Source organism: Lithobates pipiens, unplaced genomic scaffold (genome assembly GCF_037356315.1).
Source record: "Lithobates pipiens isolate NorthernLeopardFrog02 unplaced genomic scaffold, aLitPip1_a1.2 Scaffold_27, whole genome shotgun sequence".
NCBI classification, from domain to species: Eukaryota; Metazoa; Chordata; class Amphibia; order Anura; family Ranidae; genus Lithobates; species Lithobates pipiens.
Genome location: NW_027507788.1, coordinates 27,346,607 through 27,370,602, shown reverse-complemented (window position 1 = coordinate 27,370,602; position 23,996 = coordinate 27,346,607). Strand labels below are relative to the sequence as shown.

General features: G+C 43.3%; 1 protein-coding gene across 3 annotated transcripts; it reads right to left on the bottom strand.

Moving 5' to 3' along the window:
* Window positions 1-1,530: 1,530 nt before the first annotated feature.
* LOC143933691 (fish-egg lectin-like) lies at window positions 1,531-22,332 on the bottom strand. Of its 3 annotated transcripts, none has more exons than XM_077456676.1 (5): window positions 22,010-22,048; window positions 11,345-11,474; window positions 9,117-9,344; window positions 6,517-6,850; window positions 1,531-2,319 (listed from the first exon to the last, which is right to left on the bottom strand). In XM_077456676.1, exons 2-5 carry the CDS (start codon window positions 11,394-11,396, stop codon window positions 2,169-2,171), a joined length of 765 nt encoding a protein of 254 aa, XP_077312802.1. In that variant the 5' UTR covers window positions 11,397-11,474; window positions 22,010-22,048; the 3' UTR covers window positions 1,531-2,168. The 3 variants fall into 3 exon arrangements, with proteins under 3 accessions (XP_077312802.1, XP_077312801.1, XP_077312800.1); XM_077456675.1 differs by lacking the exon at window positions 22,010-22,048 and adding an exon at window positions 22,314-22,332 and having other exon boundaries at window positions 1,908-2,319; XM_077456674.1 differs by lacking the exon at window positions 22,010-22,048 and adding an exon at window positions 16,520-16,537 and having other exon boundaries at window positions 1,908-2,319.
* Window positions 22,333-23,996: the final 1,664 nt, after the last annotated feature.

Here is a 23,996-nt window from a genome sequence, read left to right as displayed (position 1 = left end):
GGACCATGAGACAATACTTGACAATCGTAATCTGATGCGTTGATAAGCAGAACCAACATGTTTCACATGATTGCTTCGTCAAGGTTTTGCATATACCACAGATTTCATCTGGTCCTTAAAATAAATAATAACCATCTGATTTCTCCACCACATCACAGGTGACGCAGATAACCACACCCAGTTCCCACTAGGAGTCAGATCCCAGTTGGGCTGCCAGAGGGGAGATTGGATCGTGCCTGTCCGTTAAAATGTACACAGCAACAGTATTCTGAGAACAGAACGTGCAGATTAATCAGAATAGCAAGATAATGGAATGGCAGTTGCAATGTGGGATGATGGTACCGCATCTCGGGCAACAAGACGTGGTGTCTTATGTGCCTACCCTATCAATAGACCTTGTCTCAATTAAAATCCCATTATTTTTTAAAGAGACTTGTCTCTTTTAGCACACCCGATCACATGTAAGTGAGAAAGTGTCGGTAATCGGCTCTCCTCGCCTCACACTGACAGAGTGCGAAGATAGAAGGGCCGATCAGCGGCATCTCTTTGCAGTGGAGACTTGTACAGGTAACTGATAACTCGCTGCAGCCCCAACAGTGCCCAGCAGTGACGCCAGCCAGTGACCATCTGTGATGCCAATCTGTGTCCATCAGTGACACGAATCTGTGCCCATCAGTGATGTCGATTTCATGTCGATTTGTGCCCATTAGTGATGCCAATTTGTGCCCATCAGTGAAACCTGTTAGTGCTGCCTTTCAGTGTCCGTCAATGCCTGCTCATCAGTTGTACCCATCAGTGCTACCTATCCATGCTGCCTATCAGTGTCCATCAGTGTTGCTTATCAATGTCCATCAGTGCCACCTATCCGTGCTGCCTCTCAGTGTCCATCAGTGCTGCCTGTCAATATCCATCAGTGCCACCTATCTGTGCTGCCTATCAGTGTCCATCAGTGCTGCCTGTTAATGTCCATCAGTGCTGCCTATTGATATCCATCAGTGCCACCTATCAGTGCCCATCAGTGGGGCATGCCTTCTCATCCATGCCACCTCATCAGTGTCCATATGTGCCACCTCATCAATGCCCATCAGTGCAGCCTATCAGTGCCCATCAGTGCCGCCTCATCTGTGAAGGAGAAAACTGACTTTTTATTTATTTTTTTATTTTTTTTAGCAGTGGTGATTAAATACCATTAAAAGAAAGCTCTATTTGTGTGGAAAGAATGATGCAAATTTCATATGGGTACAGTGTTGCATGACTGCACAATTGCCATTCAAAGTGTGAAAGCGATGAAAGCTTAAAATTGGCCTGGATAGGAAGGGGGTGAAAGTGCCCGGTATTGAAGCAGTTAAAAAACATTCATAGGTCTTGTGCCTCCCCCAGCCTGTGATTGGACTGTGAAAGAAAAAGCTTGACTGTTGCAAATTCAGCATTGTTAGATTCAAATAAAGTGAAAAAAAAAAAATCTGTTTGCCACTAATTCTCTGACAATGACAAAGAAAACTGTTTGAAAGAAAAAAAAGTTTATTTGCTTTGAAAAATGTTTGAAATAAGATACAATTATGTGATGGCCTGAAAGTCTTAGATAGAATTAGATGCCTTTGGTTGCGGTGTAAATCATTGCAGAAATATACGAATACCCAAACACCAATTAAAGTGGTTGTATAGTCATTTTTATGACTTTTACCTACAGGAAAGCCTATAATAAGGCTTACTTGTAGGTAAAAAAAAATGTACCTGTACGGTTTAGGAGATATTCCCCTTGCAATGCGCCGCTGACTGCAGTGGCACATGCGCACAGGGGATTCTTGGCTGAAATTCTGGCAGACGCCAGACCCTGAAGGAAAGAAATCTCCCATGCGCATGCGCGGAAGTGACGATACCGTGGCTCCGATACCCGGAAGAACCGCCGAGGGAACATATCAGCTCCCTCGGCGTGGATCGGGCCAGATGTCGGGGCCTCGTTCTAAGGTTAGTATTTCATAATGAGCTAGTATGCCGTGCATACTAGCTCATTATGCCTTTTCCTTTGCAGGTGAGGAAAAAAAAAAACTTCAGCGGGTATACAACTGCTTTAACAGGGATGAATAGATGGAGAGAACAATCCATGTAATCATCTAGACTCAGATCACACTATAGATTGCTATGCTTGGTCTTGTGTTATGGCCAAATCATATATTTTTCTCTACACATCGATAGATTTCACCAGTTGGGTTGAGGAGCCACAGAAAGCCGTTGTCATAAGTGACGTGCTTGAAAGTGGTGCAGAAGTCTAGCTGGGTCCAGGATGTTCCGGTTGTGGTTTCAGCACTGATTCCATCCCTGAAACAAAAATCTTTCTCAGTTATACAACATAAAAAATTATATTAAAAATAGCGTTTCTTCTAAGGAAATTTGTATGGAACCAAAATCAGAAACACATTAACCGCTTGCCGACCAGTGCACGACGATATATGTTGGCACAATGGCACGGTTGTGCAAATGGGCGTACAGGTACATCCCCTTTAAGACACAGCGTTGTGGGCACGCTGCCGGAAGGGACCATGTCCACAGGGCCCGAAAACTTGATGACTGCCAGGGCTTCCCCGATCGTGTCACAGATTGGCAGAACGGGGAAGTGTCTATGTAAATAAGGCATTTTCCCTGTTCTTCCTGGTGACATGACAGGGAACTACTGCTCACTGTCATCGGGAGCAGTGATCACTGTCATGTCAGTGGTAGCTCATCCCCCCCCCCCCCACAGTTGGAATCACTCCCTAGGACACACTTAACCCCTTGATCGCCCCCTAGTGTTAACCCCTTCCCTGCCAGTGTCATTTATACAGTAATCCGTGCATTTTTATAGCACTGATCACTGTATAAATGACAATGGTCAAAAGTGTTCGATGTGCCCGCCATAATATCGGAGTCACAATAAAAATCACAGATAGCCACCATTACTAATAAAAAAAAAATTCATAATAAAAATGCCATAAATCTATCCCCTATTTTGTAGACGCTATAACTTTTGCGCAAACCAATCAATATACGCTTATTGTAATTTTTATTATTTTATTTAGTGGTATGCGACATACAATGAAAGGATAACTTCACAGAATATGTGATACAAACAGTTACATACATATAATTGCTTATTAGTGGTATCTGAACTAATGGTGAGTATTCTGAGGATAATAACACAAGTACAGCTCTGTAAATATGCAGGGTACCCAGATACCTATGAGGTGTGAGATTAAGGCTTCACCTTGTCGGGTCACCAGATCACTTATAGTACAATAGGTATTAGCCTCGGTACCCTTGGAGAATTTGGGTATCCGTACATGGGGGAAGAGTATTGTGCGGTGGTCAGTTGGGGTCGAAACATACCAGATTTTGAGTTTAAAGGGGAGAAAGTGGATATAAAAGAGAAGGGAAAGGAGGAGAGAGATTTGGGGGGAGAAATGAGGAAGAAGGGCAAAAAAGGGGGGGAGGGGAGGGGGTTTATGGGTGAGGTGGAGGGGGTGAGAAGTCCACCCAGGGAGCGAGGGTCACTCTCGGCTCACCGAACCGTTTGATGACCATGGTTTGGAGCAAGCACCTCTGGTAATCAAGAGGGCCATGCTATATATCGCGGAGGTATTCCTCTGGTCTTACGTTCCTCAGATTTATCCCAGATCATGGCAGTCAGGTCTTCCATTCATTCAATGCCATTAACCCTTGCGAACCATTGGGCCACAGTGAGAGCAGATTGCTGCTTCCATTGACTTGGGATGCAAGATCTAGCAGCGTTGAGGAGGTGTTTAAGTAGGGATTTGTGGTAACACTTTCTTGATATGGGAGTGAGGTTGAGAAACACTGTGAACTTGTGGATGAGTCATACAACTGGTTGCCAGAAAGTTTGTAGTATAGAGCATTCATGACATGAAGAATAGTGCCGGCTTGTTGCTCACAACGCCAGCAATGGTCAGATTGACCGGGGAATATTTTGGCCAACACGGACGGTGTGCGATACCAGCATGTGGTCAGCTTGTAGGAAATTTCCTGGTATTTTCTGCAAAGTGATGACTTATGGGCAAAAAGGAGTATGCGTTCCTTCTGTGGAGTGGTAAATGTAGTTTGTAAGTCTCTTTCCCATTTGGCTAAGAAAGGAGGGTCTGTGGAAGCTTGTATGTCCGGCAAAGTTTTGTAGGACCTAGAAAGGGAACCGCAAATTGGGCCTTTGTTCAGACAAAATTCTTCGAAGGAATGAAGTTGTCAAGAGAAGAGCACATGTTTGGGTAAGGAGCCGAGGAAGTGGGCTCTCCAACTATCAAACGCAATGGGTGCATGTTCTAATATTAAGGTCCCTGTTGGGATCCAGCCTGTGGGTCTTAGAAACTGGGATGCTCATAGGAGCCCTTTCGGGGCTTGCATGGTAAAGGCGGGGTCAGAAAAACCCGGGGGGAATCTAGGGTGACCAATGATTGGGTCATAGGAGATGGAAAATTAGTCAAGGAGGAAAGGCGGATAAATCTTTCCATCTCAGCAAGTGAGGGGCTAATCAACGGCTGAGTAGTTACATGAGGTTCTAACTGCTTGCCCGCCCAGGGTAGACCAGCCAATGGGGCCTGTGCCATCTCCTGCTGTAGTGTGACCCAGAGTTTCAATTCCCTGTGATGGCACCAGTCAACCACATGGGTCATGTGCGTCGCTGTGTAATAAAGAGCAGGGTCAGGGAAGCCAATGCCTTCCCTCAATTTCGGCCTTAGCAGCATTGCTCTACCAATACGTGAATGTTTGCCACACCATAGGAACTTGATAAATGTTGAACGAACTGCATGAAAGAAAGTCTGGGGTAATTTGATAGGTAAAGCTTGTAGCAAATATAGGAGCTGTGGCATTGCGTTCATCTTCAATACATTCCAGCGGCCGAACCAAGATAGGGCGAGGGGGTCCCATCTCTTGAGGTCTGCAGTGAGCGTTGATAGGAATGGTTGAAAATTCAGGGAAAAGATATCTTTTGGGTTTGCAGGAATTCTGGTGCCCAAGTACTGAATAGAAGGGTTAGCCCATTTAAACGGGAAGAAAGGTCATATACCGATCAGTGTACGGTCCGGTATGGAAATGTTCAGAGCTTCTGACTTTTGGAGATTGACTTTAAAGTTGGATAAAGAACCATAGCGTTTCAATTCTTGTAGCAATGAAGGCAGGGACGTTATAGGTTTGGTGATAAAAAATAAGAGATCGTCTGCCTACGCCGCTACTTTGTGTTGGTAGTGGTCAGAATGGACACGACTGATATTAGGGTTGTCTTTTACATGGCAAAGAAATGGCTCTAGGAAAAGAACAAATAGAAGAGGGGAAAGTGGCCATCCCTGCCTAGTACCGTTGGAGATCGCAAAAGTGTCAGAGTCCATCCCATTCACCTGGACCGTGGCTGTAGGGTTAGAGTAGAGAGCGGAGATCCAGTCCAAGATAGATTTTGGCATTATTGTGATTTTTTTTTCTTTTTTTAACAAAAATATGTAGAAGAATACATATCGGCCTAAACTGAGAAAGAAATTAGTTTTTTTATATATTATTTGGGGGTATTTATTATAGCAAAAAGTTAAAAATATTGCTTTTTTTTCAAAATTGTCGCTCTTTTTTTTGTCTATAGTGCAAAAAATAAAAACTGCAGATACCACCAAAGGAAAGCTCTATTTGTGGGAAAAAAAGAACTTCAATTTTGTTTGGGTGCAACGTCGCACAACTGCGCAATTGTCAGTCAGGCACGCAGTGCCGTATCGCAAAAAGTGCTCTGGTCAGGAAGGGGGTCACTTCTTCCGAGGCTGAAGTGGTTAATAGGATAAGCTTTTCAGACTGACCAAATAGTCAAAGATAAAAATCCATGGTCAATGGGGGGGGTATCATTTAATGCTCATGTTGAGGGTTCAAAAAGTTCAAAAGTACAATCTCAGTTGAATAAAGAGAGCAAAAAGTCAAGGATCCTCTAACACAAATGTGAGCATACACAGTAGTTGCTGAATTATAAGGAATTATAAGACGTTATAATAATGCTATAAAAACGCCAGTAGCTTTGCAGTGAGTTTTTCAACATTTTTGCAATAGCGTTTTTTTTAGCGTTTTGTTTATTTATCTTTCAATGGATCCAAAACGTTAGACGCTGGTGAGGCGTGTTTTTTAGCGTTTATCTGCTTTTTTAAGGTGTTTTTTTTTAACGGTAATTACATTAGAGCATTTTTACAGCTGAAAAAAGCCTCTCAGAACCCACTAGTTTTTTTTTTTTTTACAGCCAAAAAACTTCTCAGCCGAAAACAGTTGATAACAGCTTATGTGTGCATGGACACATAGAATAACAAGCTGGAGAGTTTATTGACTGTGGAAAAAAAATGTCTGATGCCAAAAACAGCAGCCGTAAAAATGTCCAAAAACGTTCAGTGTAAATGAGGCCTAACTAGTAGACTTTTCCAAATGGTTTACCTTCAACATTTACCATTACCACATTTAATGTATATACACATTGCTTTAATGCTACTACATACATAGTTTAAAAATTACCTTTGGTATACGTTGCCTGCTGAGTTGACTCCAAACACAGAACCATTTGTGCTAACCTCTATCATCACCAGAGCACCTTCAACATGCTGCCACTGGGTTCCCTGGCAGGATGTTGGTTTGACATTGTGGCGGAAGTAAATGTGGTTGGCGCTGTCGACTCCCCAGCACCCCACCGGCCCACAGCTGTAATATTTCAGCCCCCCTTCTAGTAGGGTCCAGGTTACAACAGAAGATCCTGAAACTGTGCAACTCTTTCTCAAGCAATAAATTTTGTCTTGTGCGTTCACTCCACCCAAGAACTTATCACCACCAGCATCTACCTGCTTCAAGAGCCCTAATGAAAAAACACAAAACAGAACAATGGCCCATTAAATTAAAATTTAGTAACCCCGGGAAGATTAAAACAATAACCCTCCAGTCTAGTAACATAGATGACTGAACCTCATTATTGCTAATAGCACAGTTGCCAAGTGTCTTTATTTTTGTAGGCCCGTCTCCTATTTTTTAAAATGTGCTTTGCCCCCTCAAGTCCACAAAGCACAACGTTTCAACAGCAGGGGAGCCCTTATTTCTTGTTATAGGAAAATGTCCTTCTAATCTTTCCAGGATTGCTGGCATCTATGTTACAGTATCTATCACAGGCTTTTTCAACCAGGGTTCCTGCTTTTGGGTTCCTCCAGAGGTTGCTAGGGGTACATTGAGCAATGAGCAATTTCTGCATCTCAGATAAGTTCCCACTGACACCGTTGATCTATTTGGCTATCTGTAAGGGGGGAATTCTTCCCAATGACCATAAGCTTAAGAAGCATTCTTCCCACTGATCATCACACTAATGTAATGGTCTCCAAACTGTGGGCCAGGGGCCAGAAGTGGCCCTATGCTTGACTTTATCTGGCCCTTGGGGCACTATTCCTCTCACTGACAACCAAAGACTAGGGATAATTCCTGTTGCTCTTGCCAATGAAGTCCACCCAACTTCCTGTGAAGGTGTGCCAACAATTCTGCACTGTTCCTGAATTTAGAGCAGAATTGTCACTCTCTCTGCCTGCAGTACAGGGGTATGAGAAGATGTGACAGGGGTGAGTGGCTATCAACTGCAACTGCATTGCCTGGAGGGGGGAGCGTGTGAAAATCATGAGAATTTGGCTCAGTCAAGGGGGGGGGTAATGAAATTGTTTTGCTTACTATTTAAGGCTTGTGCATAACATAGTAACTGGTTGTATGTCAAGTCAACATGTGCAACTCTATTGAACAAAGAAGATGGGCTACGGATTTAACTCTTCAAAAGATGCCTTTTTATATGTTGTGGGGTAAAAGCTGCCTCTACAATTTATTCCCCCCCGCAGGTGGGGGGTCCATCCGCAACTCGATGGTACACGAGTATGGAAGGTTCCCCAGTAATGGGAGTTCAAAGTTCCAAAGTTGGTTCAATTGGAACTCAAATTTAAACGGTCATATTTCCCGAACCATAGATGATAATTATTTACTTTCTTCGGCTCCATATAGTCGAGGGTCTTGGGAGTATGCATGCAAAGTGTGGGGCCTATTGGACCTAAAACGGGGGAGCAATTGGGTCCCAAACATGGCAAGTTTTCACATAGGCACCAATGTTAAAATTAGGTGTCCTAGGGGTACCTTCTTTGAGGAGTCAGTACAGGCCGGCCTTAGGTTATTGGGGCTCCAAATTTCTCCCCTACAAGTGTGCAAAGTTTTGGCGGGTTTTCACCAGTGGTTCCCCAGAAACAGGAACTCAAAGTCAGTCACTTTGATCACATTTTGCTCCAAGCTGACCAGAGATCTGTCTGGCATGCCCCCCCCCCCCACCTCAGCACCCTCGGGGGTCCACCCGCAACTCGATCGTACACCAGTATGGAAGGTTCCCCAGTAATGGGAGTTCAACGTTCCAAAGTTGGTTTAATTGGAGCTCAAATTTAAACAGTCATATTTCCCGAACCATAGGTGATAATGATTCACTTTCTTCGGCATGAAAATTAAAAGTGTATCCCCTGCTGTTAAACGTGCAGGTGATTTTAAAAATGTAGAAAAGTGTACAAATATAGTGTGCTATACCCTCTGTGATGTAAACAACCACTCCACGGGCTCTAATATATAAGGAGATTGGATGTATTTAGACATTTTGTGGGTCTAATACACTAGAAGGTTCAATATGCACATTTACCAGTGTTTACTAATACCTGGCAGAGGTTCTAACATGAGTTTTATAAAAAATCTTTCTTATTTTTTTCTTTATTAATTTTTTTTTTTCAGTAATATTTTTATTACATATACAGCCTCGCATTTATCTCATAAAACAGCTTTTGTATAGTATATTTATAAAAAAAACTTTTTTCCATCTTGAGCTAATAGGGGCCAGTGCCATTTCTACTTGTTTTTCTAATTCCATGTGCAACTCTATGTTCCTGCCAGACTCAATAGCGCAAAAAAAAAAATGCAGTGTATTTTTTTTATTATTAATGAATAATAGCAATGTACATTCTAAAGTGAAGCAGAATATCTCAATATTATGTAGATGGTATAAATATGTATTAGATATGTTCTGGTGATATCTTGTGTATCATTTATCTTTTTTTTTTTTCTACCTGATACAGACATCCATTCATTATCCTGGAGCTTATAGATGTTGTTGTCTCTGTTCACACCCCAAACTCCAGCAGGTCCAACAGAAACATGGATGAGCTTCCCAGGAATTTGTTCCCATTCATTATCTACCCAGCGGTAAATGTCATCATTATCATTCACACCATACACTTCACCAGCGCCGGCATCAATCTGTTTCAGTTTTCCTGGGATCGTTGTACACTTAAATTCTGAAAAAAAAAAAAAAGACTTTAATAAAAAAAAAAAAATAAAAAAAAAAAAAAAATATATATATATATATATATATATTTATATTTATAATACAGCCTTTTTCAACCTTTTTTAAGTCATGGCAAAGTCCCCCAGTCTAAAAATTGTAAATTGACTTATTAATGAGAAACCTGAGCCTGGTATGATCCATAGCCACCTTCATGAAAATCAAAAGTCCCCCTTCACATTAGAGCCCCCGTCACATCAGGGTCCCTCCTATACATCAGAGTCCTCCCTATATGTCAGATCCTCCCCCAGCAGGTCAGAGTCCCAAATCACATCAGAGTCCCCCCATCACAAAGACCCCCCAAATCACAAAGCACCCCAATCAGTCACTTCTTCACAGCAGAGCCCTACCTTTTGGCTTCAGCAATGTGGCAGAGTGCAGGAGGTGTGATTAGCAGGACAAAGATACCATATGTGTGTGTAATGTATATTTATATATGCACAGTATGGGAAATACATCCCACCACCAGCAGAACTGGCTTTGTAACAGCATGAGAGAAATAAAAAATGTCTTTCTTTCTTTCTTTTTCTTTTTCATTCTCTTTCTTTCACTTTCTTTCTCTTTCTTTCTCTTTCTTTCTTTCTCTTTCTCTTTCTTTCTTTCTTTCTCTTTCTCTTTCTTTCTTTCTTTCTTTCTCTTTCTTTCTTTCTTTTTCTTTCTCTTTCTTTCTTTTTCTTTCCCTCCCTCCTTTCCTTCTCTCCCCCCCCCCTCCTTTCTTTCTCTTGCTTTCTCACCTTTCTTTCTCTTTCTCTCTCTCCATGCAATGTTAAGTCAATGAAAAACAAGTACACTTATTACCTCTTTATATCCAATATTTAAAAAAATAAAGCAATCACAACTATGATTCTGCAAGTACAAACATATTTCAAAAGACACAAGACTTATCCTTTAAGACAGTGGTTCTTAAAGCGGAGGTCCACCCTAAAGTGGACCTTCCGCTCATCGGAACCCTCCCCCCCTCCGGCGCCACAATTGGCACCTTTCAGGGGGGTGCAGGTACCTGTACAGTACAGGTATCTGCACCCGCTTCCGGGATAGCTCTCTGCGGAAAGGGGCGTAGATTACGCCCTTTTCCGAAAGTCCCCCGCTGCCTGCTGGGAAACACACAGATTCCAGAGGCAGCGGGGACCGTCCTCATTGCGCAGCGCATCTCGCGCATGCGCAGTAGGGAACCGGGAAATGAAGCCGAAAGGCTCCATTTCCTGATTCCCATACCCAAGATGGCGGCGGCAGCACCCGAGAGACGATCGGGAGATCGGCTTCGGGTGCTGACATCGCGGGCGCGCTGGACAGGTAAGTGTCACTATTTTAAAAGTCAGCAGCTGCAGTATTTGTAGCTGCTGGCTTTTTAAAAAAAAAAAAAACGCGGAGTCCCGGCGGACTCCCGCTTTAACCTTTTTTTGAGTGACTGATCACTGAACCTTTAGGAATGCGATGAAAGCTATGGACCCCCCATGATGATACAAATATGATACAAATATAAATGGTAAACGTGGGTCAATGAGTCAAGAGACATAGCAGTCGGCCTTATAAATAGTGAAGTGGTAGGGTGTATTCTTTACATTTCTTTCAATAGGAAACCAGGGGGGAGGGGTTGTATAATGAATGTATATTATTTTTTTTTAATCTGATCCTCCCTGACTTCTTGAAACCTATTTATGGACTACTTAGTGGTTCACGGACCCTAGGTTAAGAAAACCTGCTTAAAGCGAATTATGAAATACCATAATTTCATTCAATCTGCAGGCTTATTCAATAACAGTGCAGAAAAAAAAGCAGTGATGTAAAATAACCCAAAGCAAAAAATCATAAATCACTTAAATGAATCTGCCCATCCCAAGCTGCCCAATACTAAATTCTGATTGGCTTTCTATTCTATAGTGTAAAATATTAAACAATAGTTTCTAAACTCCCTATAGGGTGGAATTAGATGGGAAGGGAGAGACATCTTACCTCCAGAAGCAGAGAATCCAGTACACAGCAGGAGGAGGATCACAGCAAACATCTTGGCAGGTGAGGATGCAGGTGGAAGGTATAGAGAGCTGGGGGAGTTTGTTCTGTATATACGATGCCTGGACTCCACCTATAGTGGAATTTAATAAAACAAACATACAGTGAGTTATTTTTTGTTTTACGGTGTAAATGTTCTTATCTGAATGTATGTGTGTATATATATATATATATATGTATGTATATATATATATATATATATATATATATATATGTATATATATATATAAAATATTCCTTTATCTCACAAAGGTGAGTACACCCCTCACATTTTTTAAATATTTTATTATATCTTTTCATGTGACAACACTGAAGAAATTACACTTTTCTACAAAGTAAAGTAGTGATTGTAGAGCTTGTATAACAGTGTAAATTTGCTGTCCCCTCAAAATAACTCAACACACAGCCATTAATGTCTAAACCGCTGGCAACAAAAGTGAGTACACCCCTAAGTGAAAATGTCCAAATTGGGCCCAATTAGCCATTTTCCCTCCCTGGTGTCATGTGACTCGTTAATGTTACAGGGTCTCAGGTGTGAATGGGGAGCAGGTGTGTTAAATTTGGTGTTATCGCTCTCACTCACACATACTGGTCACTGGATGTTCAACATGGCACCTCATGGCAAAGAACTCTCTAGGGATCTGAAAAAAAAGAATTGTTGTTCTACATAAAGATGGCCTAGGCTATAAAAAGATTGCCAAGACCCTGAAACTGCAGCACGGTGGCCAAGACCATACAGCGGTTTAACAGGACAGGTTCCACTCAGAACAGGCCTCACCATTGTCGACTAAAGAAGTTGAGTGCACGTGCTCAGAGTCATATCCATAGGTTGTCTTTGGGAAATAGACGTATAAGTACTGCCAGCATTGCTGCAGAGGTTGAAAGGGTGGGGGGGGGGTCAGCCTGTCAGTGCTCAGACCATACGCCGCACACTGCATCAAATTGGTCTGCATGGCTGTTGTCCCAAAAGGAAGACTCTTCTAACGATGATGTACAAGAAAGCCTGTAAACAGTTTGCTGAAGACAAGCAGACTGGATTACTGGAACCATGTCCTGTGGTCTGCTGAGACCAAGATAAACGTATTTAATTCAGATGGTGTCAAGCTTGTGTGGTGGCAACCAGGTGAGGAATACAAAGACAAGTGTGTCTTGCCTACAGTCAAGCATGGTGGTGGGAGTGTCATGAGTGCTGCCGGCACTGGGGAGCTACAGTTCATTGAGGGAACCATGATTGCCAACATGTACTGTGACATACTGAAACAGAGCATGATCCCCTCCCTTTGGAGACTGGGCCACAGGGCAGTATTCCAACATGACACTGACCCCCAAACACACCTCCAAGACAATCACTACCTTGTTAAAGAAGCTGAGGGTAAAGGTGATGAGAGGACTCCAGTGGCAATGTGTGAAGCTCTGATGGACTTTACCATTATAGATCTTGTGGTGACCACCATACCCTGCATCAACATGGGGACAAGGTGCTTTGGGGGGGACCCCAAAGCACCCTCCCCATGTTGAGGGGGCATATGGTTGCTTGGTACGGTTCAGGAAGGGGGGTGCTCTCTCGTCCCCCCTTTTCCTGCGGCCTGCCAGGTTGCATGCTCGGATAAAGGTCTGGTATAGATTTTGGGGGGGGGGGGGCCCACGCCATTTAAAAAAAAAAGAGTTCCCCTTAAAATACATAAATACGTACCAGACCTGAATGGGAACCCATGCTGTTTTTTGCAATGATTTTTTATGTATATTTCCTTTCGAAATTTAATTTTGCTGCTGTACTGTTATAAACATGGGAAAGATGTGCTATTTTACAGGCAGACTAAGGGGACCCAGGCAAGATATTTACAGGAATATTCACTTTAAACATTATTAAAATCATTGCTTCTGAAAAAATTGCAGTTTTAAAAAGTTTTTTTGCATTGCTACATGTCCCCAGGTACAGGACCCGGGTCCCCATACACTTTTTATGGCAATAACTTGCAAATAAGCCTTTAAAATGAACACTTTTGACCCATAGACTTTAACAGTGTTTACTTGTTCGCACAATTTTTTTGTCTATTCACATGTTCTGGTACGAACCAAACCGGGTGGTGTTCGGCTTATCCCTACTAAAGACCCTAAATTGATCCCTGTAACTGTGTAGTGTCCTGAAATTTGCACTGTGTACCAGTAGTTGTACATTACTGCAGGGTAACCAGATGCCAAAAAACTTGCCTCGTGGTCTTCAACTGTGAGGTCTTATGCCATGTACACACGACCGGTTTTCCCGTCGGAATAAACTCTGAAGGATTTTCCGACGGGAAAAACTCAGCTGAAACTGTCTTGCGCACACACCAAAGTCCCACCGCCAAGAACGCGGTGACGTACAACATGTACGACGGGACTATAAAAAGGAAGTTCAATAGCCAGTGCGCCACCCTTTGGGCTCCTTCTGCTAATCTCGTGTTTATCTCGTGTTAGTAGAAGTTTGGTGAGAGACAATTCGCGCTTTTCAGACTCATGCTTTTTCAGATCGTTTAACTGCTGTTCAGTTTGTGCTTGTGGGTTTGTATCTGTTTTTCAGTGCATGTAGTCAGTTTGTATCAGTTTTTCAGTGCGTTCTTGTCCGCTCATTTTCAGCTCGCTCTTCACAGGCCTTGCTGTTCTTCAGTGGGCTCTGTTAAGTTCGTTCTGACCAGCTGACTGTTTTGAAGCCATGTTGCGTGTACGTACTCATTGTAGATTTCGTGCTGTGCAGGGGCTTGGTGTTGGGGTTCTAGCTTTGACACAAGCCCAGTGCATGAACAGGGTGGGGAGGAGTTCATGGGCCAAGAATTGGTTACTCCAGCGTGACCAATTCTTGCACATGCCTTTGCTTTGTGAGATCCAGGAGACTAATCCTGATGATTTCAGGAACTTTCTCTGGATGACGGACCCCGTTTTTCACCATCTGTTGGCTTTGCTGACCCCTTATATCAGCAGGCAGGATACCTGCATGAGGCAAGCCATCATTCCAGAGCAGAGTCTAGTCGCCATGTTGCGGTACTTTGTGACTGGGAGAAGTTTGCAGGACCTCAAGTTCTCGACTGGCATCTCCCCCCAGGCTCTGGGGATCATTATCCCAGAGACCTGTTCTGACATTTTTCAGGTCCTTTAACATCACATTATATGTATTTAATGTTTGCTAATATATTGTATTTCTTTCATTGTTCCCTAATTATCATGATTGTAATATGCTGTGAATGTCCCCTTTGTCCTCATGCATGCTGGAATCTTTTAATGCTCCTTTTTTGTCCTTCATGCATATTTGCCTTCAATAACCTCCCCAGCATGCTATCCTGGGCCCATATACACCTATGGCCTTGTCACTTAACAATGTATACTGTCAGCTCCATTGTAGTGTTTTACCCAAAACACCCCCTAAAATATGTCCAAATGTTATGTGTGTCCTTAAATTAATTCATAAGCCCCCCCCCCTTAAATGTTATCAATGTGCCATCATAGCGGGGCGGGGGAGCTCTGATAAGTGGGCCTTATATTTTTGTCTTTAAATACTCCTTAAAATAAATGTTATACTGATGTTGGGCAACAATGTTTTTTGTGTAATCTGCTTGCAATGTAATGTGCAAAAGTACTAATATTTTTTTTTCTTGTTTGACTCTACAGTTTCCTTCAACGCCACAGGAATGGCAGACTGTGGCTTCCCATTTTGCCGACCATTGGGACTTTCCCAACTGTGGAGGGGCAACTGATGGGAAGCATGTCCCCACTGTCCCACCATCCCATATGGGGTCTTACTATTATAACTATAAGGGGTTTAATAGTGTAGTGTTAATGGCAATGGTGTCAGCACAATATGAATTCCTGTATGTGGACGTGGGGAAGAATGGCCGGATTTCGGATGGAGGAGTCTTCCCCCAGATGGAGTTACCCCAGTGTCCCCTTCATCTTTATTGCAGATGAAGGTCTGGGCGAGCCCCTGATGAAGCCATTCCCCCAGAGGACCCTCACCCTGGAGAGGAGGGTTTTTAACTACCAGCTGGCCAGAGCAAGAAGAGTTGTTGAGAATTCCTTTGGGATAATGGCCAGCCAGTTCCGCCTGTTTCTGACAGCAATCCGTATGGCAGACTACAAACACAATCATATCACCCTTTCTTGCTGCATACTGTACAATTATTTAAGAACAAATTTCACAAATTATCTTGCCTCAGTTGGGCTTGAGGCCGGACTTATTACCGATAATCCTCTGATGGGCCAGGATACTGGCCATACTGGCTTGGCCCCCCAAAGTGCCCATGAAGTTCGGGAGAAATATGTAAATTTTATTATGGCTGGGGGGTGCCATTGCTATGCCAGACAATGTGTATTAAAACCAAAACAAAATCAGTTAAAATCTCAAATTTTCTTTATTGCTTGTGTTTGTTTTGGGCTGTATCCTACGTTCTCCTAGTGCACCTGTAGTGCCAAGTGGATTTTTCTTTAGTAAATAAGGCCCATTGTCACTGCAAACACAAAATTTATATAAAAAAAATGGTATTGAGCATTGAAAGAAGAAGCCACACATTGTTGATTATCACATTTTTAACTGTGTTCAGGTTCACACATTCACAGTCACCCCTGTAAAAGCCAAATTTTGAAGATGCTCACAAATTGGAAGTCAAAATGGGTATTTCCCTCCTGATCTCATGCCTAATGTCAACATGTGTTATCTCCCATCATGGATGATCAGTGGACGTGTTTTGGGGGGCAACCCCTTCCTCTCACCTACTTCATTTTGGAGGAAGGAGTTGCACCCACCAAACGCATGCATTGATCTCCCCTGATGGCAGTTGGCACATGTTGACACACTGTGTGCATCTTCAAAATTTGGCTTTTACTAATTACCAAAAAATATGCATTTTTTAGATTTTTAAAATTCTCCTCTAACACATCAATCATGTTCTTCATTTGCTGCTCCATAAAATTTAGTTTATTTCTTATGATGTCAATTTCACGATTCCATGTCATGATGTCCTGGATTAGCCTTTGTGCACTGTCACTTGTGAAATGTTCAGCTTGCTCTTCCACAACCAGCAAATCACCTTAAAAATTTAGGAAAAACATGTACATATATCACCTGAAGCTGGGGTGTCAGACACTCACCTGCTATGGTGACAAGTTCGCCAAGTTCCTCCACCTCTCCTTCCTCCAGATCCTCAGGGTGTGGTGTTTTCTGGAGTCCCTCTTCTTTGTCAGGTGGGGGGTTCCTGGTGTCCTCTGTTTAGTGGTGTTCTCCGAGTCTTTGTTCCCCTATGAGAAGGAAACAAAAGGTATACTTTAGCACACAAATTTAGGTATTTAACCTATATCTGCCCAAAACATTGTATTTAATGAGCGAACAATGTTTACTACGAATGATTACTGTGCCCAATAACCTGAAACTTGCCATTTTAAAATGTCCTACAGTATAGAAAATCATGTAGCGCAGCATGTAAGTAATAATAATAAGAACACACGACAAGTACTTACTTTTTCGAAGCACTTTCTTGATCCTTCTGTATTGATCGTGCTCCCTCAGTTTCAGGTCTGACCAGCATTTCCTCAATTGCTCCTTGCATCGTCGTACCCCAAACTTCTTCTGCAGACTCTTCACAACTTTAGTCATGATCTTGGCCTTTCTCACATTAGGGTTTGGGTACGGTCCATACTTCCCATCATAGTAGGTCGTCCTCAAGATGTCCAACATTTCTACAAAGGACATATTTGAGGTCTTAAATCTCCTCCAAGAGCGTGACATTTCTGGCTACGGGCTTTTCTCTTCGTTACTGGAATTACTAATAGTAGGCACCTGCTCTATCTGTGCCATGTCGTTCCTACTGTGCACTGAAGAGAAGGGGCAGTGAATACACTAGAAAGAACGTCAGGGGCGGGCGACGCGGGCAACGCATGCGCAGTGTATATAAAGTACACGCGTGTGTCGTACGTACGTTTGGTGTGCTGAAGAAGCAGGATGAACCTGTTCCTCTTTGGAACATCAGTGGCCTATACTGCTTAAAGATTAAGGCCTAGATTGGGATATGATTATGAGAGTTTAGGCTGACATTAGTGTTTTTGTCTTGTGTATTGTCTTGCAGAGAAAATGAATCGGTTTAGGGACCCAGAATTTATGTCCAGTTTCATTGACAAGTACAGCGAGATGAGGAATCTGTGGGAAGTCAAATACAGTTTATATTACAATAAACAAGTAAGGAAGGCAACGCTGGAGAAACTTCTGGAATTTGTAAAGACTCAGGTCCCATATGCAACCATCCAGTTCTTGGAGAAGAAAATTGGGATTTCGAGGAACATGTATAAGAAGGGGCACAATAAGATCCAGGCTTCCCTTAGATCAGGAGCATCATCAGATAATGTGTATGTCCCAACACTGTGGTACTTCAACAAACTGTGGTTTCTGGTCGACCTTTCGACCCTTCCCTGCACCCTTCCCTCCAACCCAGCTGAGGCTTCCCAGGAACAACCTGGGCCTTCCATCCTGGAAGAAGTGGATGCGCCCAGCTGGAGTCAGGTATATTATTTTTAGACATATTTATTGTCCTAATATTAATGATGTTAACTAGATGTGATAATTGATTACAAATGAATGATTGTATAAAAAAAAATATGTATACATATCAATTGACAGTAGTGGCCAAAAATGTTTGTGACCAGCTTGAAAAATGCTTTTATATTTATTAACATTGAATTTGCAAGTCATGAGCTGAAAATTGCGTGTGATTGATGAACCAAAAACGAAAACTATGTCCCTTTTTTATACACAGGATGAGCTCAGCCAGGAGGAGGGTCTGGAAAGTGGCAGGCAGGAGGTGGCCATGCCCAGTCTCAGCCAGAAGGAGGTCGGGCACAGTGTCAGGCAGGAGGTGGCCGGGCCCAGTAGCCTCACACAATCCCAGGTGCCTCCCCTCCACCTTACCACCAAAAGGCCCAGGAAGGGGACGATGACAGAGGAGGCAGCACTGGGCCTCATTAGGGAGGAAAGCGATGCCCTCCGGAGCACCCCGATGCTGAAGAGGCCTATGGCTGCTATCTAGCTACCAGGTTGCAACAATTAGAGGAGGGCCAACTCTTCCTCTGTGAGGGTATTTTTGCACAGGCCCTTCAGAAGGGGTTGAGGGGCCAGCTGACTGACAACAGCCATGTATGTGAGCTCACCCATCCTCCTCCCCCTCATCCTCTTCCTGCCACAAGTCCACCACCAGAGCCACAGTCTACAGGGAAGGCTGCAGGGAAGCATGGAGGGAAGGCTGCAGCAAAGAGAAAAAAAGTGATGGCCTGGCTTCAGTCTAGTCTGACAGAAGACGCAGGCTGTTGTAGTACCACAGCCTGGGGACATATATATCATCTGCTGCTGGTCCTGATCTCTGGGATTCATGGACCAGATTGTGCTACAAATTATATGGACTCCTCAAGATCCCAATTTTCTTTTTCACAGACTTGATGTGTGCCCTGGGGGCCAAACGGCTTCACAAATTCCCAAACATTCTCCAGCGTCGCCTCCCTCTTTATTGTGTTACCCAGAATAAATGGATATTTTATTTTCAGAACTTTTTCAGCTAGGCCAAAATCCAGAGTCACATGAATGTTTCCCGGTCTCAGAGATAAAGGGACCTTGAGGGAATAATTGTCAAAACAAAGATATTGCTGTAGTAGAAATATTCCCAAAAAAAGGTTTGATTTATTAAAGCAGTAGTAAACCGCTGGCCATTAATAATAAATAAAGTTTACTACAAGACATGTACAGAACGAAAATAATTGTTTTGTTTCGATTCGTTATTTACATAAAATTGTTTAGTTAAATTTGTTTCATTAGCTTTAATTAATTTTGTTTATTCGTTTTCGAATTGATTCAAAAAGTTTTCGAATCGGATTCAAAAAGTTTTCGAATCGGATTCAAAAAGTTTTCGAATAGTTTTCGCATTCGAATAATTTTCCAATTTCCAAAAAGAATACAATAGACTAGAAAATAAAGGAATAGAATTGAAAAAAGATATTATTTTTTTTCTATTCGATTTAATTCTCTTTGGAAATAGGAAAACTATTTAAATTCAAACTATTCAAAAACATTTTTCGAATTAGAAAACTTTTCAAATTGGAAACCCTTTTTGAATTCGAAAAGTATTTGAAAATGATTCGAAAACTATTCGAATTTGAATTTCTTCTGAATTTTTTTTTCGTCATTTCGGATTCATTTCAATTGGTTACTATTCTAATTCGGAAATTCGGATATATCCAAATTTTTGAATAACAAAAATTAGTCCGAATTTTTATTTGGAACGAAACGAACAGCACATGTCTATTTACTACCACTGCAAGTAAATAATACCTGGAAAAGGGACAATACTAGTTTGGTTTTCAGTTTGATATTGAATTGGTATCAGACATTGAAATATAATCTTTCTCCTGTGGGACAAGGCGTGAAAGTTAAATAAAACTACTCTTCTAAGTTTACAGGCCTTCAGACTTCTACGTGTTACTATTGTGAATAGACAGAGTTTATTTACCCAGCTGACTAAGGGACAACAATTTTGTATGCTCACCTTATTGACAGAGACCCCTATCATTCCTTCTTGAGAAATCCTAAACCATTAACCAAAAGTCAACATCCTTGAATCTCTATATCCGGTTCCCGACCAGCGCACGCCAATGTACGTCGGCAGAATGGCACGGGCAGGCATATTGGCGTACAGGTACGTCCAATCTTCAATGCCGCCGCCGGCGCGCTCGCGTGCCGGTCGGGACCCCCGTGAGTCCGGTCGCGGGTCCCGCGGACTCGATCGCCGCGGGCATACCCGCGATCATCTCACGGGACGGCTGAATGGAGGAAATGCCGTGTAAACAGCATTTCTCCATTCTGCCTAGCAACTAGTGACGCTGATCTCTGCTCCATGTGATTGGAGCAGAGATCAGTGTTCACTAAATGAAAGCCCAACCCCCCCACAGTTAGTAACACATCCCTAGGAACACTTAACCAACCCCTACACTGCCACCCACTGGTTAACCCCTTCACTGCCAGTGTCATTTACACAGGAATCACTGCATTTATATAGCAGTGATTACTGTATAAATGACAATGGTCCCAAAAATGTGTCAAAAATGTCCGATGTGTCTGCCACAATGTCGCAGTCACAATAAAAATCGCTGATCGCCGCCATTACTAGTAAAAAAAAAATAATAAAAAATTATTAATAAAAATGCCATAAAACTATCCCTATTTTGTAAATGCTATAACTTTTGCGCAAACCAATCAATAATCGCGTAAAAAATAATGCGTTTTTTTCAAAATTGTCGCTCTATTTTTGTTTATAGCGCAAAAAATAAAAACCGCAGGGATGATCAAATACCACCAAAAGAAAGCTCTATTTGTGGGAAAAAAAGGACGTCAATTTTGTTTGGGAGCCACATCGCACGACCGCGCAATTGTCAGTTAAAGCGACGCAGTACCGAATCGCAAAAAGTGGTCTGGTCTTTGACCAGCAAAATGGTCCGGTCTGCAAGTGGATATACTGTAAGTGTCTTAAAAAGGGAAGTGAATAGACGCAAAGAAGGCCTTTGATCACATTAATTGACAGTATCTCTCCCAAGTATTGAGGAGATTTGGCTTTTCAGGTAATATCTTATGTCAGTGAAGTCACTAGGGTTGGTGTCACCCAGTGCGGAAAAAATTGGTGTCATCCCCCCTCCAACAACTGTAGTCCCCCCTCAGTACAGACCCCCTCCACAAACTACAGACCCCCCCTTTCTCAGTATAGACCCCCCCACTAAGCACATATCCCCTCCATCAGTGTAGACCCCCCACTAAGTACAGGCCCCCCTCCTGCAGTATAGATCCCCCTACCACAGTACAGACCCCCCTCACCAAGTAAAGACCCCCCTCAGTGTAGACTCCTCTCCATCAAAGCATACCCCCCTTTTTATCAGTGCAGACCACCCCCCTCCATCAGTGCAGATCCCCCTCAGTGCAGACCCCCCTTTAGCAGTGCAACCCCCCCTCAGTGCAGACCCCCTCCTTCATCAGTGCAGATCCCCCTCAGTGCAGACCACCCCCTCCATCAGTGCAGACCCCCCCTCAGTGCAGACCCCCCTTCATCAGTGCAGATCCCCCTCAGTGCAGACCCCCCTTCATCAGTGCAGATCCCCCTCAGTGCAGACCACCCCCCTCCATCAGTGCAGATCCCCCTCAGTGCAGACCACCCCCCTCCATCAGGGGAGACCCCCCTTCATCAGTGCATATCCCCCTCAGTGCAGACCACCCTACCTCCATCAATGCAGACCCCCCTTCATCAGTGCAGATCCCCCTCAGTGCAGACCACCCTCCCTCCATCAGTGCAGACCCCCCTCAGTGCAGACCACCCCCTCCATCAGTGCAGATCCCCCTCAGTGCAGACCACCACCCTCCATCAGTGCAGACCCCCCCACATTAGTGCAGACCACCCTCCCTCCATCAGTGCAGACCCCCCTCCATCAGTGCAGACCCCCCTTCATCAGTGCAGACCCCCTCCATCAGTGCAGACCCCCTCCATCAGTGCAGACCCCCATCTCCTCTCCCATAGCGCCCCCAGCACATGTCCATTTGCAATTATATGAAACTTTACATACCTCAGAACAGCGCGGTCTACAGCGTTGTGTCCCTTGGACTCCCTCTCACACAGTGGAGTGGACTGAAGCCACCCCCTCCTGTAGATGTAAACAGAGAGGAGGGGGAGGCGACTTCGGTCTGCTCCGCTGTGTGAGACAGCCAGCGAGACACGAGAGATCAGTTTCAGGGTGAGGACCTGCAGCATTAGTGGTGCTGCTGCCCACAGGTGTCACCCCTTTGGCGGGTGTCACCCAATGTGGCCCACACCCCCCCCCAGTGATGCCACTGTCTTGTGATGTGTGATCCTAGCTCTATACTCCAAACCTTCTGCCCAGGTTTTCACTTCAGGTGTACTGTTCAAGCCGTTCAACATCACGAATGGCACCAGACAAGGTTGCCCTTTGTCTCCTCTAATCTTCAATCTTTTAATGGAGCCCCTGGCTATTTATATCTGCTCACACCCTGACATTAAAGGTTTTCCTACGCCCAACTCTACCCATACAATAAGTCTATTCACAGACAATATCATTATGAGCCTCACTGATGTGGAAACTTCTCTGGCTTTGGTCCACTAGGCTTTAGAACTATTTATTAAACTATCTTATTATAAGGTCAACAAAGGCAAATCTTACATAATGGGCCTGGGTATTGCTCCACCTCTAAAAGTGAAACTTAGCTCAAGGTTCCCATATTCCTGGAAAAATTATAGGATAAAATATATTGGGATAACTCTTACAGCAACCACAGACAACTTGTTCGCAGCCAAGTACACCCCATTTCTAGGCAAAATGAGTAAGAAATTACAGGAGTTATCTAAGGTAGAACTATCTTGGTCAGGCCGATTAGCGGCGTTTAAGATGATAGTCCTGCCACAGCTGCTTTACCTATATTGGGCACTTCCAATCCCAGTCCCCAATACCTTCTTCTCCAAAGCCCAGTCCCTGTTACATAAATACCTATGGCAAGGTAAAAAAGCAAGGTGTGCCTTTAAGAAACTAATAATGTCCAGTAGTGCTGGAGGAGTAGGGCATGTCTTATTGAAAGATTTCCACACAGCTTCAATTGTTTCGCAGGCTAAAGCTTGGTTCCCACAGCTCCATAACCCTAGATGGCTAGAACTAGAGAAATCGCAAACCCCTGGCAAAAACGTAGCTGACCTACTTATGACTTTCAAAATCCATTCACATACTCATCTGTATATATCACCTACAATGGATGTCACACTACAAGCATGGAAGACGTTTTCATCCTTAGAATTCATGGATCAGGCAATGAAACCCCTGCCACTTACCATATCGAGTCTACCATTGATTATTCCAGACTTACACATAGCAAAATGGATGGCTAAAGGCTAGGGATGAGCTTCGATTTCGAGTCGAACGTAAGGTCGACTTGAACATTGGCAGTTCGACCGTTCGTTGAATTACAATCATTATGGGACGTTAGCGCGAAATTCGAGTGGCAAGTCACGGCCCATAATTCACTGCGGCATCGCAGTGCATTGCTGGCTGATGATTGGCCAAGCATGCACTATGACCTGCATGCTTTGGCCAATCACAGAGCGGTAAGAACGGAGAGCCATTATTGGCCAAAGGCAGGGTGGCTTTGGCCAATTATGCCTCAGGGGATTTAGTACACGCCCCACACTATATAAGGCCGTATGGAAGTCGGCCTTGTGTAGTGTGTTCCGGTGTACTGAGAGCTAGAGAGAGCGAGAGAGACATTGTCATTTCATTTGAGTTAGATAGAGCAGGCAGGCGAGTCAGCTAGCTGCAGTCAGTGTATTTAGTATATACATGCATCCCAGGTGATGTGTGTGTATGTATATATATATATATATATATATATATATATATATATATATATATATATATATATATATATATATGTATGTGGCGCTGATATGCTTGTCTGTTAATGTGTATTAGCATTTATAATGAAAGTCTATGGACGTTTCTATGGTTTATATGGCGCCATCTAGCGGCCAAACACTGACAGTGGACTTAA

Excerpts from the sequence above, each read along its gene's own strand:
- LOC143933691 (XM_077456675.1), bottom strand. The coding sequence starts at position 11,396 with ATGTTTGCTGTGATCCTCCTCCTGCTGTGTACTGGATTCTCTGCTTCT. Across the intron at positions 9,345-11,344 it reads TGGATTCTCTGCTTCTGGAG|AATTTAAGTGTACAACGATC; the intron begins GTAAGATGTCTC and ends TTTTTTTTTCAG. Across the intron at positions 2,320-6,516 it reads GCAGGCAACGTATACCAAAG|GGATGGAATCAGTGCTGAAA; the intron begins GTAATTTTTAAA and ends TTTTTGTTTCAG.